Source organism: Pollachius pollachius, assembly GCF_949987615.1.
Source record: "Pollachius pollachius genome assembly, chromosome: 1".
Lineage (NCBI taxonomy): Eukaryota > Metazoa > Chordata > Actinopteri > Gadiformes > Gadidae > Pollachius > Pollachius pollachius.
This window is the reverse complement of record NC_136934.1, coordinates 18151432-18172992: the sequence shown is the minus strand read 5'-3', so window position 1 is coordinate 18172992 and position 21561 is coordinate 18151432. Positions and strand designations below refer to the sequence as shown.

Genomic DNA, 21561 nt, shown 5'->3' with positions numbered 1-21561 from the left:
TGTTGTCTACTGTGAATACTGATGTATCCCTATGCTATCCGAATAGTAATCATTAGGCTAACTGTGCGTTCACATCAAAAGCTGTTAAGCGTTTTGAGCGATAAACGCCCATCCACTTTCTATTAGACATGAGCGGTAAAGCGAGAGGAGCGATAAAACGCTTGAGCGATAGGTTTGAAGCTGCTGTAAATGAGAGTTGAAAACAGCTCAACTCTATGCAAATGAGCTAGTAGCGTTTCGGCTGTAAATGACCGCCAGCCAATCGGAATGTAGATGTCTCTCGCCGGCGTGGGTCCCAGTAAACATACGCGAGAACTTTAGTTCCTAGTTCCTAACACACATTTGTTCCTTCATTATGGTGTGTGAGATTTCGATTTGCGTGTCCCGAGCTCAAATGTCCTGGTTTCCACCAACCACTATCCCCTTTTGTCCGCGATTGCATAGCCAACGTTGTCTTATTATAGCCCGAACATTAACTAAATAACACATAGAATGAATGAAGCGTCCATCATATGATTTCAACAATGTAGGGCGTACGCAATCCGCATTACGCAACAGGGATGGTCGCACAGTGGAATGCTGATGGAAGCCAGCGGACGAGCGGTGGGTGGAGATTTGCGCGCATCACAGAAGCAGGGAGATATACTGCACAAAAATCTATTTCAAATTTGTCAGTTGGCCGTGTGTCTGCCTGGCACAAATGCTCCCGTTGAGCGGATCTTTTCCATAATAAACAATACTATACACACACACACACACACGCACACACACACACACACACACACACACACACACACACACACACACACACACACACACACACACACACACACACACACACACACACGATAGCGATCAACTAAGATATAATCTAGCATATAAGCAATCGCTCCATTAATTAGTTATTCGGTGTTTCACGTATTTATGCTTATTATTATTTTTCTATTCACCAAACTTATGACTATCTTGTCTTTTTGTGGCTCGGCATCAGCAGCAGCACTTGCCTCAACTACGAGCGTGTAGTAGGCAAAAAGCGCGGATCCTTTAAATGGAAAAGCAAAATCGCAAGTTCGATATGAGCAGTAAATATTTTGGACAGCGTTGCGTTTTGAGCTATTGGGCGATTTTGCATCTTTTACAGCTTTTGGTGTGAACGTACAGTAAGAACTTGCGCAGGACGTTTGTCTGGATGGTTGCACACAATCAAACACCCCCGGGATATGTCCGAAAGCCTTTTAACACCTATACATGGTGGGGGTGGGGTCTGGGGTCTGTGTCGCTGGGACTACATGGTGGGGGGGGGGGGGGGGGGGGTCTGGGCCACTGGGACTACATGGTGAGGAGGTCTGGGCCGCATGGTTCTTTATGTGGATGCGGATGTGTCCACACAGAATGTGTTCTGGGTAACACATGGGGTTAGGGTTAGGTATCACATGGGGTAAGGGTTAGGTAACACATGGGGTTAGGGTTAGGTAAAACGTAGGGTGAGGTAACACATGGGGTAAGGGTTAGGTAACACATGGGGTTAGGGTTAGGTAAAACGTAGGGTTAGGTAACACATGGGGGTAAACTTAGGTAACACATGGGGTTAGGGTTAGGTAAATCATAGGGTTAGGTAACACATGGGGTAAGGGTTAGGTAACACATGGGGTTAGGGTTAGGTAAATCATAGTGTTAGGTAACACATGGGGTAAGGGTTAGTTAACACATGGGGTTAGGTAGCACATGGGGGTAAACTTAGGTAACACATGGGGTAAGGGTTAGGTAAAACATGGGGTTAGGTAACACATGGGGGTAAGCTTAGGTAACACATGGGGTAAGGGTTAGGTAACACATAGGGTTAGGGCTAGGTAAACAATGGGGTTAGGGTTAGGTAACACATGGGGTTAGGGTTAAGTTCCACCGGAGCATGTCAGATGGGCAGGGCGCCTTCCGATGATTAGGATAACCTTATGTGTTACCCTATACATGAAGGTAGTGCAGCTGCATTGGCTCACAACACTTCAGCAAAGAACGAACATTTCAGGCTGGGTGACGACAGTCGTAGATTGCAAAAGAAGCGCAACGAGGACACCTGGTGGTGGCAAGGGCGGGAACGCAAAAGGGAAGCCCGCGGAAAGTAGCATCGATCCCTATGCCATTTGGACCATCTTGCAGTGGGACCCGCTTTGACCCTCATGCAGTGGGGCCCAATGTTATGAGCTATCTATGTGACATGCTCGTTCGCGCTTTCCCAGATCATTCAGTTGTAGCGTCGAGTTCACGTCAGCAGATTCGTCTCAATTCCACGAACGTAACCGTATTTTGTACGTTTCATCTAAAATGTCCTGTTGTAAATAGGCATGGCGTGCAGAGTACCACATTAAAGTAACGTACGACCCTAGTGATGATCTAAATGGACTGGATACCATACCATAGTTAGGTTGACATGAACCATTCATTATAGAGCGACATTCTTGTGTTTTATAAGAACGTTATCGACAGTTGTTTTTTAAATGCATCGGTTATAAGACTATATGGGTTTTGCAATGCACAAAGATAACCATTTGTCTTAAACCAGACCAAGCCAAAATTACTTTAGCGTTTCGTCGACGCGAATTGAAATGATGTAGGCCTACTAGTTTATTTGCATAATCGGGGAAATTATCCGATCACAAGTGGTCACGTCAGATGCATGTTTGAAACCACGTGTGCACCGACACACGGTGTCCACGTGTGTCGATCGCCCAAGACGCGCTGCAAGATGTGAACCGGGCCGAGGTCTCATACCGGTCCCATCATACCAGCTGAAGGATCACGGCGGGCGGTCCCGTCTCTCCTACCGTCCACGGCTCTGGCGTCATATAGGACCAGCTTGCCATGCATATGTCCCAGGAAAAGGTGATAATTGCCATGCGTGTGTACATAAACACGTCTTATCTCCCCGTGATGCTGTGGATCAGCATCACATGCAGGGGCGGTTCAGGGAGTTGAGGATGCTCGAGCCGCTCGGAGGCTGGACCGCCTGGGAACCACTTCCATCAAAACCCATCAAAAAGTCGGCTTTCAGCCCCGAGCTTAGGGAGCTTCTGCAAGTGCAAAACGGAAAACGACCACAATGGTCAAATTTCAATAGCGTCGCCATTATTGACTCTAGAGGCCCACAACTTGTTCCATATAGGCATGGCCTTTTAATGGTCTCACTACAACCTTTAATTTTGAAAAATATATCTCTTCTTATTTTTTGTTGGATTGTTACTGAATATCAGTAATTCAAAGAGTATTCCACCCTCCGCGCCATTTTTTAATAATAATATATTTTTTAATCTAGTCTAGTGCCCAGTCATTAAATTGAGGAATTTAGCCTGAGACGCCAGGGACAGGCCTAAGCACCCCATGTCTGCTAAAATGCAAAACACAAAGGGCCTCACTAGTATTTTACAGGCACTAAGGACAGGTGGAAACCTTCAACAGTCTGATGATTAATCTACTGAGTTTATGCAGTTCCAAGTCAGTCTTTGGTCAAAATGAACTCCTGGACTAGGCATGGGTGAACAGTTGAAGCCCTGTACTGGGCTTGGTGCCTGGATCTGATGTACTGCTTCACACAGCAAACTAATGGATAAAGCAGCGCTAGAAACAAGTAAAAGATTCAATATCAAGATACTTGGTTTCGTGATATAGTGATATGTTGTGGGCATGCATCTTCTCCCATTAATTTGCTCAATTAATTGAATACAGAAAGTTTACAATATGGAGTACATGGTTTGTTTCCTGTAGGATGAATGAGCCTTGAATTTGATGGCCGGATGTATTCATTACTTTCAAGTGTTTTATCCATATTTTATGCTGTCACGCATAGTTGTAACTTATTCCTAAATACTGTCTTCTCTTTAAAAGGCAATACTTGTTAACTGATTTCCTTATTTATTTTTCTATTTCATAGTACATTTATTCAATGATGTCTACCCGTTACAGAGCAATATAAATAAACTGACAGAGAAATATAAATAAACGGACAGATATTCACTCAATACTAACACCAACAGGCAAGTAAAGAAAAAAATATCAACAATATTTAATAAATAAGAACGAAGTAGACAATGAAACGCATAGCATCAAATAATACAGCTACAACCAGGTAACATTCACTTCCTCCATAAGGTCTTAAAAAAGAAGAGGAAATTATAACTACATGCACACATGAATAAAGACATTGAGGTTCTTACAGGTGAATGGGTTGCATTTCTATAATCATGGACATTTTCTGTTCCGGAAAGGAGAACCCATCAAGATAAAGTAACCTACATCTTAGAAAACAAAGTACACAACGAAATCCAAAGCAAATATCGACATATAATGTTCTTACAGGGCTACGCTTCCAAAACTCGCCTGGTCTTTCCCAAAGGTCAACCCCATGACTTCCAGCTCATGGAGATGAACATCATGTCTCTCGAAAGGCGGCTCATATTCTCAGGTAACAGTAAACCGATCCACCTCCATCTGTGCTATATCTCATAAGTGCTCTTAACTTATTAACTAGGAGCCGTCCATACTAAAATCTCTCCCTCACGGTGAAATCTCCTTCTAGTGCTCAGCCTGCAGCACACTGAACTTCAGTCCACCACGGCCGTCCTTATGTCATTGATGTGACCTACTACAGCCACCAGGAACTTAGAATGTGTGAGTGATTCTCCACTGCTCATTTTCCCTTTGTTAAAAGAAGTTCTCTCCTGACTCTTCAATTCAGCGCTTGTCTCGCCTTTTGTCCATTTCTTTTCGAACCCGGAGCCTGAGCGCGGCCCTCATAGCGGGGTCCAGGTCGTTCTTATCCACCACACGCTTCACCACGTCATCTGGTTTATCCTCCTACACACAGAGAGAGTCATCAAAGTAAGGCCAACACCTACACAACCCCCACATTAGTAGGCTGCACTGCTAGATGCGTGCTGGGCCCACCTTGTGGACGATGAAGGACGTGATGGTGCCACAGTCGTCCTGGTAATCCAGCCAGAACAGTTCGGTTCCTGGGGTCTCCGTCTCTGTGCTGGACCCGCTGTCGTTCCACTCCTCGATCTCCACACCCCCGCCAGACTCGGATTCATCTAGAGATCCACATATGCCTTATTAGTAGGATAACATTGATACTAATAAACTAAAATGAACCAACGAACAGAGTAGTGTGGGTACCTCTCCTGCGGGGGTTGTAGACCGCAATGTCCGGCCGACGGGGGCGTCTGGGGGGGGCAGCGACCTTTCGCTGGAGTTCCTTGGCGTTTTTCACCTCCTTATCATAACTGTCTCTACAAATCAAATTCAGAAAAGTTATCTAGATGAGATTATTCCTCTGTTAACATCAGCTGTATTGGACAGCTTTATAATGTATTGATACAAATAACGTGGAAAAAAACGTCAACAAATCTATAGGGTTCGCGATCAAGGGTTGACATTGTCACAGATAGCTAGTGTCAGAATAATCCGAATGATTATTATTTAAATTCTCCAAACACCCTGATACCATCTCCTTAATCGATCAGAAGACTAGAGACGCATCTCATTAACCAATCAGAAGACGATAGACTCACTAATCGATCAAAAGACTAGAGACTCATCAATCGATCAGAAGACTAGAGACTCATTAATCTATTAGAAGACTAGATACTCTCATTAATCGATCAGAAGTCTAGAGAGCGTCTAATGAATCGATCAGAAGACTAGAGGGTCTCTTGATCTGAAGACTAGACTCATCTCATGAATCGATCTGAAGACTAGAGACTCGTCTCATGAGTCGATCAGAAAACTAGAGACTCGTCTCATGAATCGATAAGAAGACTAGGGATTCTCATTAATCGATCAGGAGACAAGTGACTCATTAATCGATCAGAAGACTAGAGACTCATTAATCGATCAGGAGACTAGAGACTCTCAATAATCGATTAGAAGCCTTGAGACCAGCAACGAACAGAATTACCTCGCAATCTGATTCCGCCGAATATGGTGGAGGAAACCATGGCTCATATCTAGACGACCCCCACGCTTACTCAAATCATGCGGATCTTCGTCCCTGATAATGTCCATTCTGAACAAATTATACAATATTCCAAACTAGCTGTAATAATGCAATCTATTTACCTAAACAATAACTACCAAGACCGTACCCTCATACAAAGATTTAAAATAGTATAATGCTGTCCAATTATGTTGCTTCCAGAGTTGATAAATAACTTAATTTAAAATAAAGAAACCCATAATGTTTTTATGGGCTGAATGTCAAGCATGAACGTCTATCATAATTCATGATTGCACGGTTACCATACATACAATCTAGATAATCATTGAGTAGATACGAATTAAAGGATATATTGGGCCTATCTTTAAACTCCGGTATAGCTTCCAGTCGGCCAGATCTTCTCCGGCCAACACCGCGAGTTTCGTTTGGATGTTCGCGTTTGTCTGCTAGCATCACCAGCCATCGCATGTTTAGGATTTAGGAGTGAACTTGTTCCGTATATAAACAACTATTTGAGTGATCCACTCTTCTAACTGCAGGTGCACAATGGTCTCATTAAAGCGAGAAAACATTGAGCTTGAGGACGACGACGAGGAAGAAGGGGGCAAGTTTATGTTAGCAGTCGCTGTTATGTTAGCTAACCGGTAGTTAGCATCTAGCCAAAGTACGCTAGGTTAAGGTTATTATCAAATATCGACAAGCGTTAACACAATAACTAAAACGGACTTCCATGTACTGCACCACATCACTAGACTACCAAATTAACGAATCAATCGTCCCCTCTTAAAACGGCCATAAGCAGTAGAGCTAAGCTAACCGTACTCATGTTGTGGTTGTGATGACAGTGGTTGCCAAGGTGGGACGAGGACGGGCCGCGGAGGACCGGAGGAGCCGCCACTGCCCTTACCTGGACACAATCAACAGGTGAGCTTTACCTTGACACCATTAACAGCTAACGGAAGTGTTTTACAGATTAGCCCTAACGTAAACTGTTAACACCATTGTGCATCTTTCTGTGTCTGCAGGAGCGTTCTGGACTTCGATTTCGAGAAGTTATGTTCGATATCGCTCTCCCACATTAACGTGTATGCCTGTCTCATATGTGGAAAGTACTTTCAAGGTGGGTCGATATTTAGATTTTATCAAGGTACTGAATCCCTGCTGTATTGGACCTAGTATTATGGCCAACTTCTCACTGTCTCTTCCAGGCAGAGGTCTCAAGTCGCATGCTTACACCCACAGTGTCCAGTTCACCCACCATGTGTTCCTCAACCTGCATACCCTGAAGTTCTACTGCCTACCAGACAACTACGAGATCATCGACTCTTCCCTGGAGGATGTTACAGTGGGTGAAAGGACCATTGTCCGAGACGGTCCTATAAGACTGTAAACACTTCAACTGCTATGCGTTGTGACCCTATTTGACCTATTCATATGTGAATACTGGCATCTCTTTGTCCGTAGTATGTGTTGAAGCCCACCTTCACCAGGCCTCACATCTCGGGGCTGGATAAGCAGGGCAAGCTGTATCGGGCGTATGACGGAACAACCTACCTCCCCGGCATCGTGGGGCTTAACAACATCAAAGCCAATGACTACGCCAACGTGGTGTTGCAGGTGAGCCATGCTAGTCTCCTCAATTAAGGGTATATTTAAAGTGAGTAAATACACACTATATATCAGTACGATAATGCAGGTCAAGTTCGAGGAGTTGCAAATAGCTCTGGAGCTTGTCCAAAGGAAGCTAATGAACGACGAGGGGACAGGAAAATATAATAAATAATATAAAATACAAGAAGGGGTAAATAAAGAAAAGGAAGACCTATCCCTGTTAGACTGGACGTTGGTTGAGAAACAAAATCACATGAATTGTAGATCCTCCAAGATGTGATGTGGGTTGAGAGTGAGAGGGAAGAGCGAGTTATTCTACATTTTGGTCATGTTGCCTATTATCTGCTAGGCGCTGTCCAACGTGCCCCCTCTGCGGAACTACTTCCTGGAGGAGGAGAACTACCGGGGCATCCGACGGCCCCCCGGGGACATCATGTTCCTCCTGGTGCAGCGCTTCGGCGAGCTGATGAGGAAGCTGTGGAACCCCCGGAACTTCAAGGCCCACGTGTCGCCTCACGAGATGCTGCAGGCCGTGGTACTGTGCAGCAAGAAGACCTTCCAGATCACCAAGCAAGGTCAGACTCTCCTGTGTGTGTGTGTGTGTGTGTGTGTGTGTGTGTGTGTGTGTGTGTGTGTGTGTGTGTGTGTGTGTGTGTGTGTGTGTGTGTGTGTGTGTGTGTGTGTGTGTGTGTGTGTGTGTGTGTGTGTTCAGAGCTTACAAAATGTGTTTTCTATTGCTTGCCGTGCTAGGTCCAGGCTGTAAATTTGAATTGAAAGGAGGTGGGTCTTTAGTGTATAAACTCTGTTGCTCCTTATTGTGTAGGCGATTCGGTGGACTTCCTGTCCTGGTTCCTGAACGCCCTCCATAACGCTCTCGGAGGCACAAAGAAGAAACCATGTGAGTCAGACCGCTCAGTCCAGGGACATTTGGTTTCATATTCAGAACATTCATCTAATGGTTCTCAACTTTGCATACTTTACCGGTATGATGATGTCCAACAATTGTATCTCCTTCATGAAATAAATGAAAGTTAATGGGATAATTTGGGATTTGAACACTGTTGCTAATGAGATTTATCGTGTAACTCATTTGTGGATTTTTTTCTTGTTCTTTTTTATAGCAAGCATCACAAATGTGTTTCAAGGCTCCATGCGGATCTTCTCCAAAAAGCTTCCACATCCAGATTTAGTGAGTTGCTGCACGTCTATTTACATACCCTTCTTTACTATTTTCCAATGGACAATCTGCATCTGATGGACACAATAGGAACTTCTTATAATCAGAACAAGGAGTGTGTGTGTGGAGAAAGAGATGATTTCCTGCTGTTGCCTAGAACCTTGTTCCCCTCTTAATGCAGCAGATTAATGGCATATTTCAAGAAAATCGTTCAAATTGGTATACAAGGATGAAATTTGGCACAGATACTCTCTAAGGGTCACTTTTTTTCAAGATGCTCACTTTTTCTGTCAAATTCTCATTATGTCAATCGTTCAAACAGTGATGTAGGCATAACATTTTGTGAAAATACTCTCTTAAGAGTGTTTTTTTTGGAAAACAGTGCATGTCCCTCAAAAATTCAAGATGGCAACCATTCCTCTCTGTGGACTGCACCTTGCCGTGGTGGAGAGGCTTGTGTACTCCAATGAACCTGAGAGTAAAACTTCAAGGAAAACTCCTAAAGAGTTTTCCTTGAGTATTTCTGCCTAATTTTATGCTTGTATCACCATTTGAACAATTGAAATTATTAATATTTGACAGGAACGGTGGCCATCTTTAAAAATGGCGGCCATCTTGAATCTTTGAGGGACAGGTGTCTTTTTCCATTAAAATGTCCTTTGGAGTATTTGTATCAAATTTTGTGCTTGGATCACTGTTTGAATAATTTATATAATAAGCATTGTATAGCAATGGTGGCCATCTTGAAAAATGGCCACCATATAGAATTTTTGAGTGGCCAACGCCTATTTCCAAAATAGAGAGTATCCGTGCCAAATTTCATGCTTGTATACCAAAGTGAACAATTGTTTTTTACTAATCTGCTGCACTATCTGTAGACACCAGAGGAAAAGGAGGAATTGCTGCTGACGGAAGAGTACCAGGAGAAGATATCGGAGTCCACCTTCCTGTACTTGACCCTTGACCTCCCAACGGCACCGCTGTACAAGGATGAGAAGGAGCAGCTGATCATTCCTCAGGTGCCCCTCTTCAACATCCTGGGCAAGTTCAACGGCAGCACAGAGAAGGTACGGACAGCGCCATCTGGTGTTCAACGGCTAGAATCAAACTGACTGAATCAATAGAGTTAGGCTAAGGAGAACCAAACCCTGAACCTGTTCATTCTGGGGCAGAGCGGTCCGCTCACCTGTCACTCAGAGCGGTCCGCTCACCTGTCACGCAGAGCGGTCCGCTCACCTGTCAAGCAGAGCGGTCCGCTCACCTGTCACTCAGAGCGGTCCGCTCACCTGTCACGCAGAGCGGTCCGCTCACCTGTCACGCAGAGCGGTCCGCTCACCTGTCAAGCAGAGCGGTCCGCTCACCTGTCAAGCAGAGCCGTCCACTCACCTGTCACTCAGTGCGGTCCGTTCACCTGTCACCATGAATCAGCAGGTCCTGGCTGCCCAACACAGCCAATCAGAAGTTATGATCCCGCAGCAGGTGTTAACCCAGAGAGGGATTCTCCTTTCAATTAGATTCAGGATTATTTAAAAGTCTGCTCAATGTCAGGCAAAGTCATTCATCCCATGGTTAACATCATCATATTCCAAGCTATAATTGAACTAAAATACACTCTTCCTACTGCGTGTGAAAGATCCTACTGCGTGTTGTTATCAGGTCATTCTGTGCCCTCCGTGAACCGAGTGCTGAAAAGACAAATGAGCAACACTGCTTCTCAGGTTTTATGGAGCAGATGATCTTCCCAAGTTCCTGTGTAGAACTGTGCTCCATTGGTTCAAACATCTCTGGCCTCATCTGATTAAACGCATGGTCTGTGTGTGTCCCTTTCCTGCAGGAGTACAAAACATACAAAGAGAATTTCCTCAAGAAATTCCAGCTGACCAAACTGCCTCCCTACCTGATATTCTGCATCAAGCGCTTCACCAAGAACAACTTCTTTGTGGAGAAGAACCCCACCATTGTCAACTTCCCCATCACGTAAGTTTCCCATTTGACGGCCACAAGCCCTGTGCTGTGAGCCCCATACGGGGCCCTGGTAGGGCTGGGCGATTAATCGAATTTCGATTTCGATTTTATCATCAAACGATCACAAAAATAATATAATTTGATTTTTCGATATTATTATTATTTATTTTTTCATTATGTTTTATAGAAAGTGAACAGCTGGATACATATCTGTACATAATTTTTTTTAGATTTGAACATTTTCATTTTGACCATTTTGTGTATTTATTTTTAAGGCGAAAAAGTTCTCAGTTACAAAGTGTTTTTGGGAGAGTTATGCTGAATACATACATCATGTTTTCAAACTCAAATATAATCGTTTGAATAATCATGATTTCAATATTGACCAAAATAATCGTGATTATGATTTTTTTCATAATCGAGCAGCCCTAGGCCCTGGTATTCATGAGGTTAAAGTTTTAACCATGACTTGTATAAGGAAGCCACATGGTGCTGAGTAACATCTTGGTGCATTACTTCTAGTTCCTCCAGGGGGAGCTCTACCTGTGTATAACAACGCCCTCGCCTTACCACATCAAAGTAGTGGTGTTACGGCTATGGGGAGCTAAAGACGGGAAAAGTGCCGTCATTTGCTGAAGACCAGGGTGCAAATAGAGAGACATAGGTGTCAAACCAATGCTGAACGCTGGTTGTGATGGAGTGTTTTCCACCTGGTCAGACGGATGAGCTGTAGAACGTGTGGGGCAGGGGTGTAAGGTCTATCTAACTGTATTCTGACTACTGCCCTGGCAGAATGCAGTCCTACACAATGTCCCTTTGACCTAATGACTCCTCTAATGCTTGTTGTTCCTTCACCAGTAATGTGGACCTCCGAGAGTACCTGACGGAGGAAAGCCAGGTCACAGAAAAGCACACGACCTACGACCTCGTAGCCAACGTGGTGCATGATGGGAAGCCCACCGAGGGAGCCTACAGAACACACGTACTGCACCATGTAAGTTCCCCTTAAATTTATTCTATTATCAATAAGGCTTGTGCTTGAAATAGTTAATGTCACTTGATGCACTGATGTGTGTGTGTGTGTGTGTGTGTGTGTGTGTGTGTGTGTGTTCTATGATGAAAACAATTGTGTGTTTTTTGTTTGTCATTGTTGCATGTATTTTTTACTTGTTATCAAGTAGATTGGTCAGATAATGTCCAACAGGAAGTGCCTGCAGTGCTCATAGGGCACGATGAACGAAACGAGGCTGAGCTAATGATATATCTCTGTTGTCTCAGGGCACGGGGAAGTGGTACGAGATGCAGGACCTGCAAGTGACGGACATCCTGCCCCAGATGATCACTCTGTCTGAGGCCTACATCCAGGCAAGTCCAAATCAACAGCCTACTGCTGTATCTGTGTGTCTGCTTGAGGGACCTACCCTGTGCATAGGCCTTTCATGTACAGAGGTCTCGCTTTGTGTTTCCATGTCAACAACTGGAGTCAAATAATGATTCTAGGGTTTGCTTAGCAGCAGCTAAGGCATTTGTGTAATCTGTTGTATAACTAACTGTATCCCCAAGGCTGGAGCGAGACTCGTACCCCTGCCAGGGGCCCATGGGCATTGAACTGATGGTTCCCCCACACACAAGCGCACACACAACATATAATTAGCTTGACAACCGTCCCCGACAACTTTAAGTGCTTTACAATGCATCATGAAATGCATCAGCCTGGAAACCAGTGGAATCTGCAAGCTCATCTTCTATTGGCTCTGCATATGTATCTGGCACCACTCCCTTCACACTGATACTGCAGACCTGGCCCGGGTTGGGCCAATCACAACCGCTGTGTTGGAAATAAGAAATGTTCACATTGGGAGATTCATGGCTCCGAAACAAGAAGACGTGAGGTCAGGGAAGTTGTAAAGAATGATAATGCTGAAATTATATGGGAAGTGGTACGGTAACAGGACAACCTGCTAATCTTGGTTACCACCAGCAGGGGGAGCCATTGTCCTTGTTTAGCTCCCGCCATACAGAACCAATTCAGGCAACCAACGTTATTTAACTATCCAACCACCTCCGGGTCGTTTAGGTCCAGGTGTACTGAGAGGTTCTAGAATTATAGGCCTTTGCAAATTTTCTTGGGATGTCCAGCTAGCAATACGCATGTTATTTAAACAACATAAAAAATATTATAGTCACATGGTCCTTGTCATCTTTGATTGGTCACATGGTCCCTGTCATATGGCTTCTACTCAACTCATGTTTGTTTTCAGATCTGGAAACGCAGAGAGGATGATGACACACCGATCCACACTGGAGCGTAGCGTCCTGGTGGCCCCAGTGACTGAGCCCAGTAAGACCCTCTCGTCCCTCTGAACCCTGGAAAGCTCTGCAGAGTAGAACAACTCTGAGGTCTGACTCTCGTTCCAGACATTAAGGACTGAGGAAAAATATTTTCTTTTATTAAAACTTTTTAAAGTGTTTATCTGTGAACTCTCTTTTGAAATAAACATGTATTTCAAATTTTCCTGATCGGTATTTTTATCTCACAGTAGTACAGCTGCTTAAGAGCTCAACAAAGCAGATTCAGCTAATCAACCAGAGGAGGAAGCGATGAAGACAAAACGGAAGCCACAGTGTTTTATTACTTTATACAGTATCAATAAAACATTGGCAAGACAAACATATATCTTTCATAAAACAGCATTCCACTGTATCCTTTATACAGTAATATTAATTGAAGCCGAATATAAGGCATGTGCAACGCAAAGAAGGAGCATTTAACATAATCGTGATCTTTTATAGGACATTATGGTGATTAGGGTCATAGTTCTACAGCGAGTACATCGCTGTAGAAATGCACTCGTGTGTTCCTTGTGGAAATGTATGCGAAGAGGAACTGTTGAGGTAAAAAAAAAGAAGTATTTTTTTATATGTTGCCTTAAAAGGTATTTTGAAGAGGGGGAACATGCAGTTGAACCAAAGTCCTCTAACCCTGAATCTGGCAGCAGATGCTCCAAGCTTGTACTGCAGGCTAGTGTATGTTACAGGGATCCAGTATTGTACTACAAAATAATGAAGCTAAATGCTTGTGGAGGCATTCGATGACATCCAGATTTAGTCTGTATTTCTTATTGCTTTCCAAGAGCGGGGCTCTCACCATTACACATGCAAGGTTTATAAGTAAATTGCAAGCGAGAACAATCAATGGAGCAAATATAGAAAGGGATTGTCAGCAGAAAACGCTCCGAGATGCAGGGCTGTTTCATCTCCACAGGTGTTTCTTGCAGTAGGCCAGATTCTACGGAAAGATTGAGAGGGAAAATAATTTTGTGAAACATTTCTCAAATGGTCTGTTATCCTGCAAGATAAATCTAATAATGACTGGTTTTGATCTATAAAGTAAAACAAATAATCCAATGTCATTTTTCAGCATTCCCCCATACAGTTGGTTTTAAATGCCCAATCAGAAGGGATTTGTGTTGATTTAAAGATCCATGTCCTGCTACAGCTCAGGGTGTTGGGGTTCCCTGGGTTGGGGTACGGCTGGAGGCTGCCTCTACCCTACGATGGAGATGGGTATTCTAATGTTCATGTTTAACTTTTGCATTTAAATCATCTTAAAGGTCCTGGTAGTGTAGCAGTATTTCGGGGCTTCATGAAGGCATTGAGTCCTAAATTAATCAAGAACTAGAACCCTAAAAAAAAAGGACGTCCACAGAACACGAGAGTAGCTGGCCAAGAAACGCGTTTATATTAATGCCACATCTTTAAGATTGAGCCCAGGAAGAGACGTTCAGAATTAAAATAACTGAATTAAGTGTGTCCACTCTAACTGGCAGTGCAGCTGCGTGACGCTAATGAGCGTAGCTTGGCTGGAGTGGTGACGACTTGGCCCACCAGACACGGGGCCTCGAGTGTGGCCCTCGCCTCCCAGTCACCTTGTATTGGAAACGTGCTCGCGTGGGGCAAGGGATTCTGGGAAGGCTGGCGCGCGGGTGAAAATCCCGCGCGGGGGGAAGAGATTTAATCAACTTTATGGAAATTAGGGTGTCTTGCAGCGTATTTTCGGCAATGTGATTGGAAAATCGACATTCAGAGAGTACTGGCAGACCGTACGAACTCGTGGTCGATTTCATTTCCTGATTTGAAGAACTTCCATTGCCAGCAGCCACTACAGGGATACAGAGCGTTGCCACGCTCAGGCCCTGCTGGGAACTGGCCGTTGGACGGGTTGTGGGAGCTTCTTTGTAAGATTCTTGTCTACTGAACTCAGTTTGGTGGCAGCCTATCAGATTTGGTCAATTTCCTTTTTTGTTTGTTGCAGTATTGGCGTATCCTTTGTCCCATACCGTCCATCTGTGTACATTAATTTGAAAAGATTATCTCACCTAAATTGAAAGAAATGTATTACATAAAAGACTACCTGGTCTTTTCCGTTTTACCAGCTGTGGCTCGACATCTATTTCCTACCTCACTCTCTTCCTCCTAAATTAACTAGTCTAACTCCAAATAGTAACAGGCTGGTAATGAGGTTATAAAGTCAAGTAAGTCATCCAGAATATTGCGTGTGTTTTGTTGCTCTTATCTTAGATCTGAGAACAGACATAGTGCTGCGGTTCATAGCAGACAAACCACCTTTCATCCGTGTTTCTCCTTAGTGAGTCGTGTTTCCAATAAGAGCCTCGTCCTGCCGCAATATCAATTACAGCACTGCTCCAAACCAAGCCCCAACCACAGCGAGTTCTACCAGCATCCAATGCGGAAGTGACAAACATTGCAGTAGCACCGGGTGGCCACTACGAGGTGGTACCAAAAGTGAGCAATTCTTCGTTGACTCACTTGTTAAACAGGCCGTTTTCACAATCTTATTAAACCTATTTACAGCCTGGTCCAAAAAAACATTCTAGTCAGTATGTTTAGTTCATATCTCCTTTTTTTTTTTTTTTTTATCTCTTTTTAGCAGGCTAGTTTTTATTTTATTGGAGGTTAAAATCTATGAATAATTAGGGGCGCGGCCTATTGAGTGACAGCTAGCCGCTGACCCTCGACTCGCCTCAGAGGCTAGTTTTCAGGATTAGCATGCTATCCCCGTCATCTTGACCTCGACTGCGTTGATTGCTATTGTTCATTCCGGTGCCAAGATGCCTTGCTCTGCGGTCAACTGTACCAACCGATCTTTTAAAAACTAATGAGCTACGAGCTAATTTGGTGTGCGTCACCTAGATGGGCGTATCTCCCTCCCCCCGACGTCACATCAATGCCATTTTTTGGTTAGAGGAAATGAGGCGGTGTCAAACTATGACAAGATGGCAACGCTCATGAGCCAAGAGAATAAGATTCAGTTGGACTTACTGAGGTCTGCCCGGATGCTGCATCCATTTTATATACTATCTATGCTCCAAACCTTCCATACCCCTCATTACACCCAGAACAACACCTGCAATACACTCATTACACCCAGACCTACAATGCACTCACTACGTCCAGAACAACACCTACAACACATTACACCCAGAACAAAACCTACAATACACTTATTACAGCGAGAACAACACCTACAATACACTCATTACACCCAGAACAACAACTACAATACACTCATTAGACCCAGACCTACAATACACTCATTACAACCAGAACCTTACCAGACCTACAGTCTTTGAAGGGACAGCCTTGTTTTGAAATGTTCCATGGTGACGCTGGAGAGGGACGCCACCCCAACATACCAGCGCTCACCGTCACGGTCTGAATACGGTACTGTTGCAACACTATGGCGTCTGTCATCGTATGCATTAAATGGACATAACAGGTTGACCCGTCTGTCCATCACGTAGATCATGTCCTCATAGGACACTGACTGACTCAACCCACAGGGGTTCAGACCACAGCACATGCACAGACGTGGCAAGATGGATTCTCGCACAGTGCAGATCTGGCAAATCGAGCGGGCTCGTAGGTAAGTTGGGTCACTGCTCCAATCAAACGCTCCTTGGTCGAAGAAGTCTATTAATGATACCATTAACATATACCAAGCCCGGTTTAACCCCACTCCCTGGAGGGAGACCGCCTCACCCTAGGTAATGAATGACATGTATTGATCCATATCAGGCTGTGAAGAAGAGACCTCCCCCTTGAGAAGGCCGAGGCCGTCCACGTTTCCTCCTTTAAGTGAACCCAAGAGGAGAGGAGGACAACTAGTGATCGGGTTCCGACCACTAGTTGGACTTAATCAGTCAGTTAACCACATAGTGCAGACGTCTTCGAAAGAAACCAGAGCGAAATGTATCACTGTGTGACTTGGTATTTGGATGAACACAGATTACCCCGATCCTAACAGAGAAAACGTTGAAAACGTCCCTGTGCCCTAAGCCCCTCCACGATGTCTGAAGACCCCAAACAGGAGAAAGGCAACAGGAACTTGACTTTGCCGAAGATATTAATGAGCAGTCGCTACTAGACCGGCCCTCATTGGTTGTTCTTTTGCCGGCTGGTTGATATTTTTGACCGACCATAGTACACAGAGGGCACACAATTTAGCTGAAAATATAAAAATAGCTGCTGGAATGATAAGATAATTTAGAATTAAGGGTTTAAAAGAAACAGAAGGAACCTAACAGAAGAAACTCACGCCACACATTAGCGCCGACTTCACGTCCTGGCACCAGAAGGTAGGCCCCAGGTTGCAGTGCTGTGTCTGGGAGCTGGAGGAGACTTTCACCGCAGCACATAACTCTGCTCTCTAGAGGAAAGAACAGTAGAAGTCAGACGTTCAAAAAAACCTGAAAAGAGGAACCAGACACAGATAATTTTACGTTGTTGGGAACCAGAAGCAATAGGACAAGGACATAGTTCTCATTTTGCTTCTCGTTTGTCGAACATATGAAAGATGGTTCACTGAGACAAACACTTTAATGATAACACATCTCACCTCGCAGGGATCTGAAGAGTGCAACTGGTTTCCCAGAACCCTTTGCAGCCGAGACCCAAAGTTTTTCAGAAACACCTCGCACTAGAAGAGAGAAACGCAGACACACAGGGGACGGGAGTGTTTCCACTCATTTCCACACCGGTACTTTAGTATTTGTTCAGTTCCATTCATGATATTTTGACTCCATCCAGATGTAAACGGAGGGTGTACCTTAGGGATAGCGTTAGGGTGCTGGAGACAGACAGACCCGAGGAAATCAGAGGTCTGGGTGGGCCGGGTGGAGTTGAGGTCGAGGTGAAGCCTGCTGAGAACCAACAGGTGACGACACGCCTGGCAGTCCGAGGAAGGAGGCAGCATCTCTGGGGAGGTCAACATTGAAATACACGTCCCATTTCTACCAAGAACATGGAGCTGAGCCTCACGTTGCGTTTCCTCACCCACAGTTGACGCCTCCTCCAGCAGGCAGAGGTGCAGCAGAGCACAGATCGAATGCGGAGCCGCTGAGGACATCAGAAACTCAACGATCTGCTTTCCATATTTATCAATGAAGTCGTTGCATTTCCTCTTGTAGCTGCTGGGGAGCAGAGCGCACACCTCTCCCATGAGCTTCACCACCGCGTCCTGCCGGGGGAGAAGAGAGTCGTGTATATCTCATCACTGCTCGTCACACTGAGAAACAAAGGGAAAAGGGAAGGACGGCCCAAACACCCAGGATCCATGCAGGGTGCAGCCTGAGACGTTGCATGGTTTTGCTGTCTAATGGTACAGATAACCTGTAGGCGTCAGGTGACCTGTAGGCGTCAGGTGACCTGTAGGCATCAGGTGACCTGTAGGCGTCGGTTGACCTAGAGGAGTCGGGGGACCTGGAGGAGTCGGGGGACCTGGAGGAGTCAGGCGACCTGTAGGGGTCAGGTGACCTGTAGGCGTCAGGTGACCTGTAGGCATCAGGTGACCTGTAGGAGTCGGGGGACCTGGAGGAGTCGGGGGACCTGGAGGAGTCGGGGGACCTGGAGGAGTCGGGGGACCTGTAGGAGTCGGGGGACCTGGAGGAGTCAGGCGACCTGTAGTGGTCAGGTGACCTGTAGGCGTCAGGTGACCTGTAGGCATCAGGTGACCTGTAGGAGTCGGGGGACCTGGAGGAGTCGGGGGACCTGTAGGAGTCGGGGGACCTGGAGGAGTCAGGCGACCTGTAGGGGTCAGGTGACCTGTAGCAGTAAGGCGACCTGTAGAGTCAGGTGACCTGTAGCAGTCAGTTGACCTGTAGGGTCAGGTGACATGTAGGAGTCAGGTGACCTGTCGTGGTTAGGTGACTTTGTCTAGTGTTTGTGGCTGGAGCTCAAATGAGATCATTGGAAGTGGAGGATAACTTTAAGCTGTGGGGGGGCAGGGAGACAAAGCGAAGGGGTTTTGCTGTTCTTTTTGGTGTGTTACACCAACACAATCCCATTGCCTGATTGTTAAAAATTTGCTTCATATGCATTATGATTGTATTCACACAAGTCCTCCCTTGAACAATGTGTCTAACCCTTTAAAGGAAACCCAACGTGTAGATTGGTTTGCATTATGTGACTCCCTCTCTTGAACCTATATCAATTAGACAGTATGAATATGACTTCCGATCAGACACACACTGTGAGGTGAGAGGGACTGCATTCCCATTGAGAGCCTCTCTCTGTAGCCCTTCTGCCCATGTCTATAGCTGGTCTGTCACTTCACTGAGTTGATGATGAAAAGCTGGAGAGCTGGAGGCAAATCCCCCCTGCTGTTGCTGTGTGGCCTTGTACTTATGAATGAAATGCAACCCCAGCAGAAGGTTTGAAGAAGGCTCACCTCAGTCCTGTTTTTAGGCAGCATGTCCTCCATCTTTCTGATCAGGAACAAACACAGCGTGCACTGAGGGCTGAACTGGAGAGAGTTGTGTTCAGTGTTAGTTAGCTATGGTTTTATACAGACAAAAAGTGAATTCATAGAAGCATACTTTTGTATGATAGGTAATATCCAGGTCAAATTGGATATTGGCTATTAACGGGATGAAAAGCTGGACCAATCTGGTTTTGATTCTTCAAAAGCAGATTGAAGGATCCAATACTATCTGATCCTTTTCAGGTGAGATGCATTGTTAAAACTGTGTTGTAAACATATGACATGTACCTTGTTGAGTAGGACTGTTTGGACTGACCTGAGTACTGAGGTCAGGGCTGAACGGAGGAGGAGTGGCCTCCGTCCGGGGGACGACCCGAGCAGTTCCGACCACCGCCAGAACACAGTGGCCCAGGACCTGGCACACCTCACGGGGCTTCTACGGGCGGGGGTTGGGTTGTCGTCACGTTTAGTGGTTACTGTTATACTTGTATACTGTTATAAAATGTGCTGTAACCAGCCCTTTAAACAGGCTGTAACCAGCCCTTTAAGCAGGCCGTAACCAGCCCTTTAAGCAGGCCGTAACCAGCCCTTTAAGCAGGCCGTAACCAGCCCTTTAAACAGGCCGCACCCAGCCCTTTAAACAGGCCGTAACCAGCCCTTTAAACAGGCCGTAATCAGCCCTTGAAGCAAGCCGTAACTAGCCCTTAAAACAGGCTGTAACCAGCCCTTTAAAAAGGCTGTAACCAGCCCTTTAAACAGGCCGTAACCAGCCCTTGATACAGGCCGGAACCAGCCCTTTAAACAGGCCGTAACCAGCCCTTTAAACAGACCTTAACCAGCCCTTTAAACACACCATAACCAGCCTTGGAGTTAACATTTCAGTTCTCACCATTCGAGCGATCTCAGGTAGATAGGTGTCCACTCGAGATTTGCAGTCGTCGTGTTCATCACTGCTAAGGCGCCTGCACAGGTGTTTTAGCTTCTCATGAAGCACTTCCTGCAGAAGTACCCCACATTGGTGTCTCAATTACAAACAGTATTTCTGTCTTTGCCTTTGTTAGGCAACAGTGAAAGTGGAAGTTGGCAGATGGAGAGGAAATGGTTGATTTATGCCCACAGCTACTCAATCTATTTATTAATCAGAAATGTTAACCTGCATTTACTCTTTGGTTTAAGTTAAATTGTTATTGTTTCTGACAACACGTTGCTGTATATCAAATAGCAATATTCTCACCTGTGTGTCGTTGTTGGAGCCTTTTTCCGAGGTTATATTCATAATCTGGCTGCATTCTGAACATATATCAGGACTCTAGGAACAAGAAAGATATTCGGTTCTGAAGCCAGAATTTCACTTCCGCTTTATTTATGCAGCGCAAGGACAAGGACACTAATGTCACATGTTTGTCATTTTATAAAAAGAAAGCACGTTATACGAACACAGTTAGGTGAGCTTTATTGGTTCCCGTAATGAAACAGCTTACCAGGGTCCCGTGACTGATGTCGCTCTTGGAGTATTCGTCTATGAATCGGAACTCTCCTGTCCAAAAGACGGACAACAGTCACATGCAGAACAGTCCGAATACAACATTTTTAAAAAAATAATAATGTTCGGATTGGAAAGCCATTTAAACGAACATGGCGATTCAATTTAGGCACGTGACAACAATTTAAAATCGTTCAGCTTTAAAATTTTAGTTACGGTCTTCTTACCCGGGGCCAGCGATGCAGAGAAAACCACCAAGAAAAAGCCAAAGACCTCCATTTGAAGAAGGGTAATGTGCTTGTAATAGACTGATAACGGTTGTCTTCGTTATGCAGTGGTACCTTCTCTCCTCCCTCTGGTACCCCGGAAGCGCAGTTTAACGGTCAGCCAATCACCGCGGTGGAAACATGCCTGAACACACCATGGTCCTATGGTATGTTTGAAAGCTCAGAAGCTGTTACTAGGACTACTGATGTTCCTATAATACATCCACGACGTCTATGTAGCCTCCTACTTAATTTATTTTTCCAAATGGAAAGCGGTATTTATTCATG

The 21561-nt window shown here is 45.0% G+C and overlaps 3 protein-coding genes across 4 annotated transcripts; 1 reads left to right on the top strand and 2 right to left on the bottom strand.

The window, feature by feature from the left end:
- Positions 1-4033: 4033 nt before the first annotated feature.
- Positions 4034-6096, bottom strand: cUnh2orf68 (chromosome Un C2orf68 homolog). Its single transcript, XM_079734023.1, has 4 exons — positions 5951-6096; positions 5170-5282; positions 4939-5084; positions 4034-4848 (listed from the first exon to the last, which is right to left on the bottom strand). Exons 1-4 carry the CDS (start codon positions 6055-6057, stop codon positions 4726-4728), a joined length of 489 nt encoding a protein of 162 aa, XP_079590149.1. The 5' UTR covers positions 6058-6096; the 3' UTR covers positions 4034-4725.
- Positions 6097-6431: 335 nt separating this feature from the next.
- Positions 6432-13257, top strand: usp39 (ubiquitin specific peptidase 39). Of its 2 annotated transcripts, none has more exons than XM_079747598.1 (13): positions 6432-6593; positions 6835-6913; positions 7015-7109; positions 7198-7334; positions 7454-7606; positions 7950-8175; positions 8424-8498; positions 8722-8789; positions 9656-9844; positions 10612-10754; positions 11601-11736; positions 12021-12107; positions 13004-13257. In XM_079747598.1, exons 1-13 carry the CDS (start codon positions 6536-6538, stop codon positions 13052-13054), a joined length of 1497 nt encoding a protein of 498 aa, XP_079603724.1. In that variant the 5' UTR covers positions 6432-6535; the 3' UTR covers positions 13055-13257. The 2 variants fall into 2 exon arrangements, with proteins under 2 accessions (XP_079603724.1, XP_079603725.1); XM_079747599.1 differs by having other exon boundaries at positions 6450-6528; positions 7232-7334.
- Positions 13258-13357: 100 nt separating this feature from the next.
- sftpbb (surfactant protein Bb) lies at positions 13358-21392 on the bottom strand. Its single transcript, XM_079749646.1, has 11 exons — positions 21235-21392; positions 21006-21061; positions 20759-20833; positions 20414-20521; positions 19841-19960; positions 19492-19566; positions 18099-18282; positions 17872-18020; positions 17662-17742; positions 17362-17472; positions 13358-14031 (listed from the first exon to the last, which is right to left on the bottom strand). Exons 1-11 carry the CDS (start codon positions 21284-21286, stop codon positions 13996-13998), a joined length of 1047 nt encoding a protein of 348 aa, XP_079605772.1. The 5' UTR covers positions 21287-21392; the 3' UTR covers positions 13358-13995.
- Positions 21393-21561: the final 169 nt, after the last annotated feature.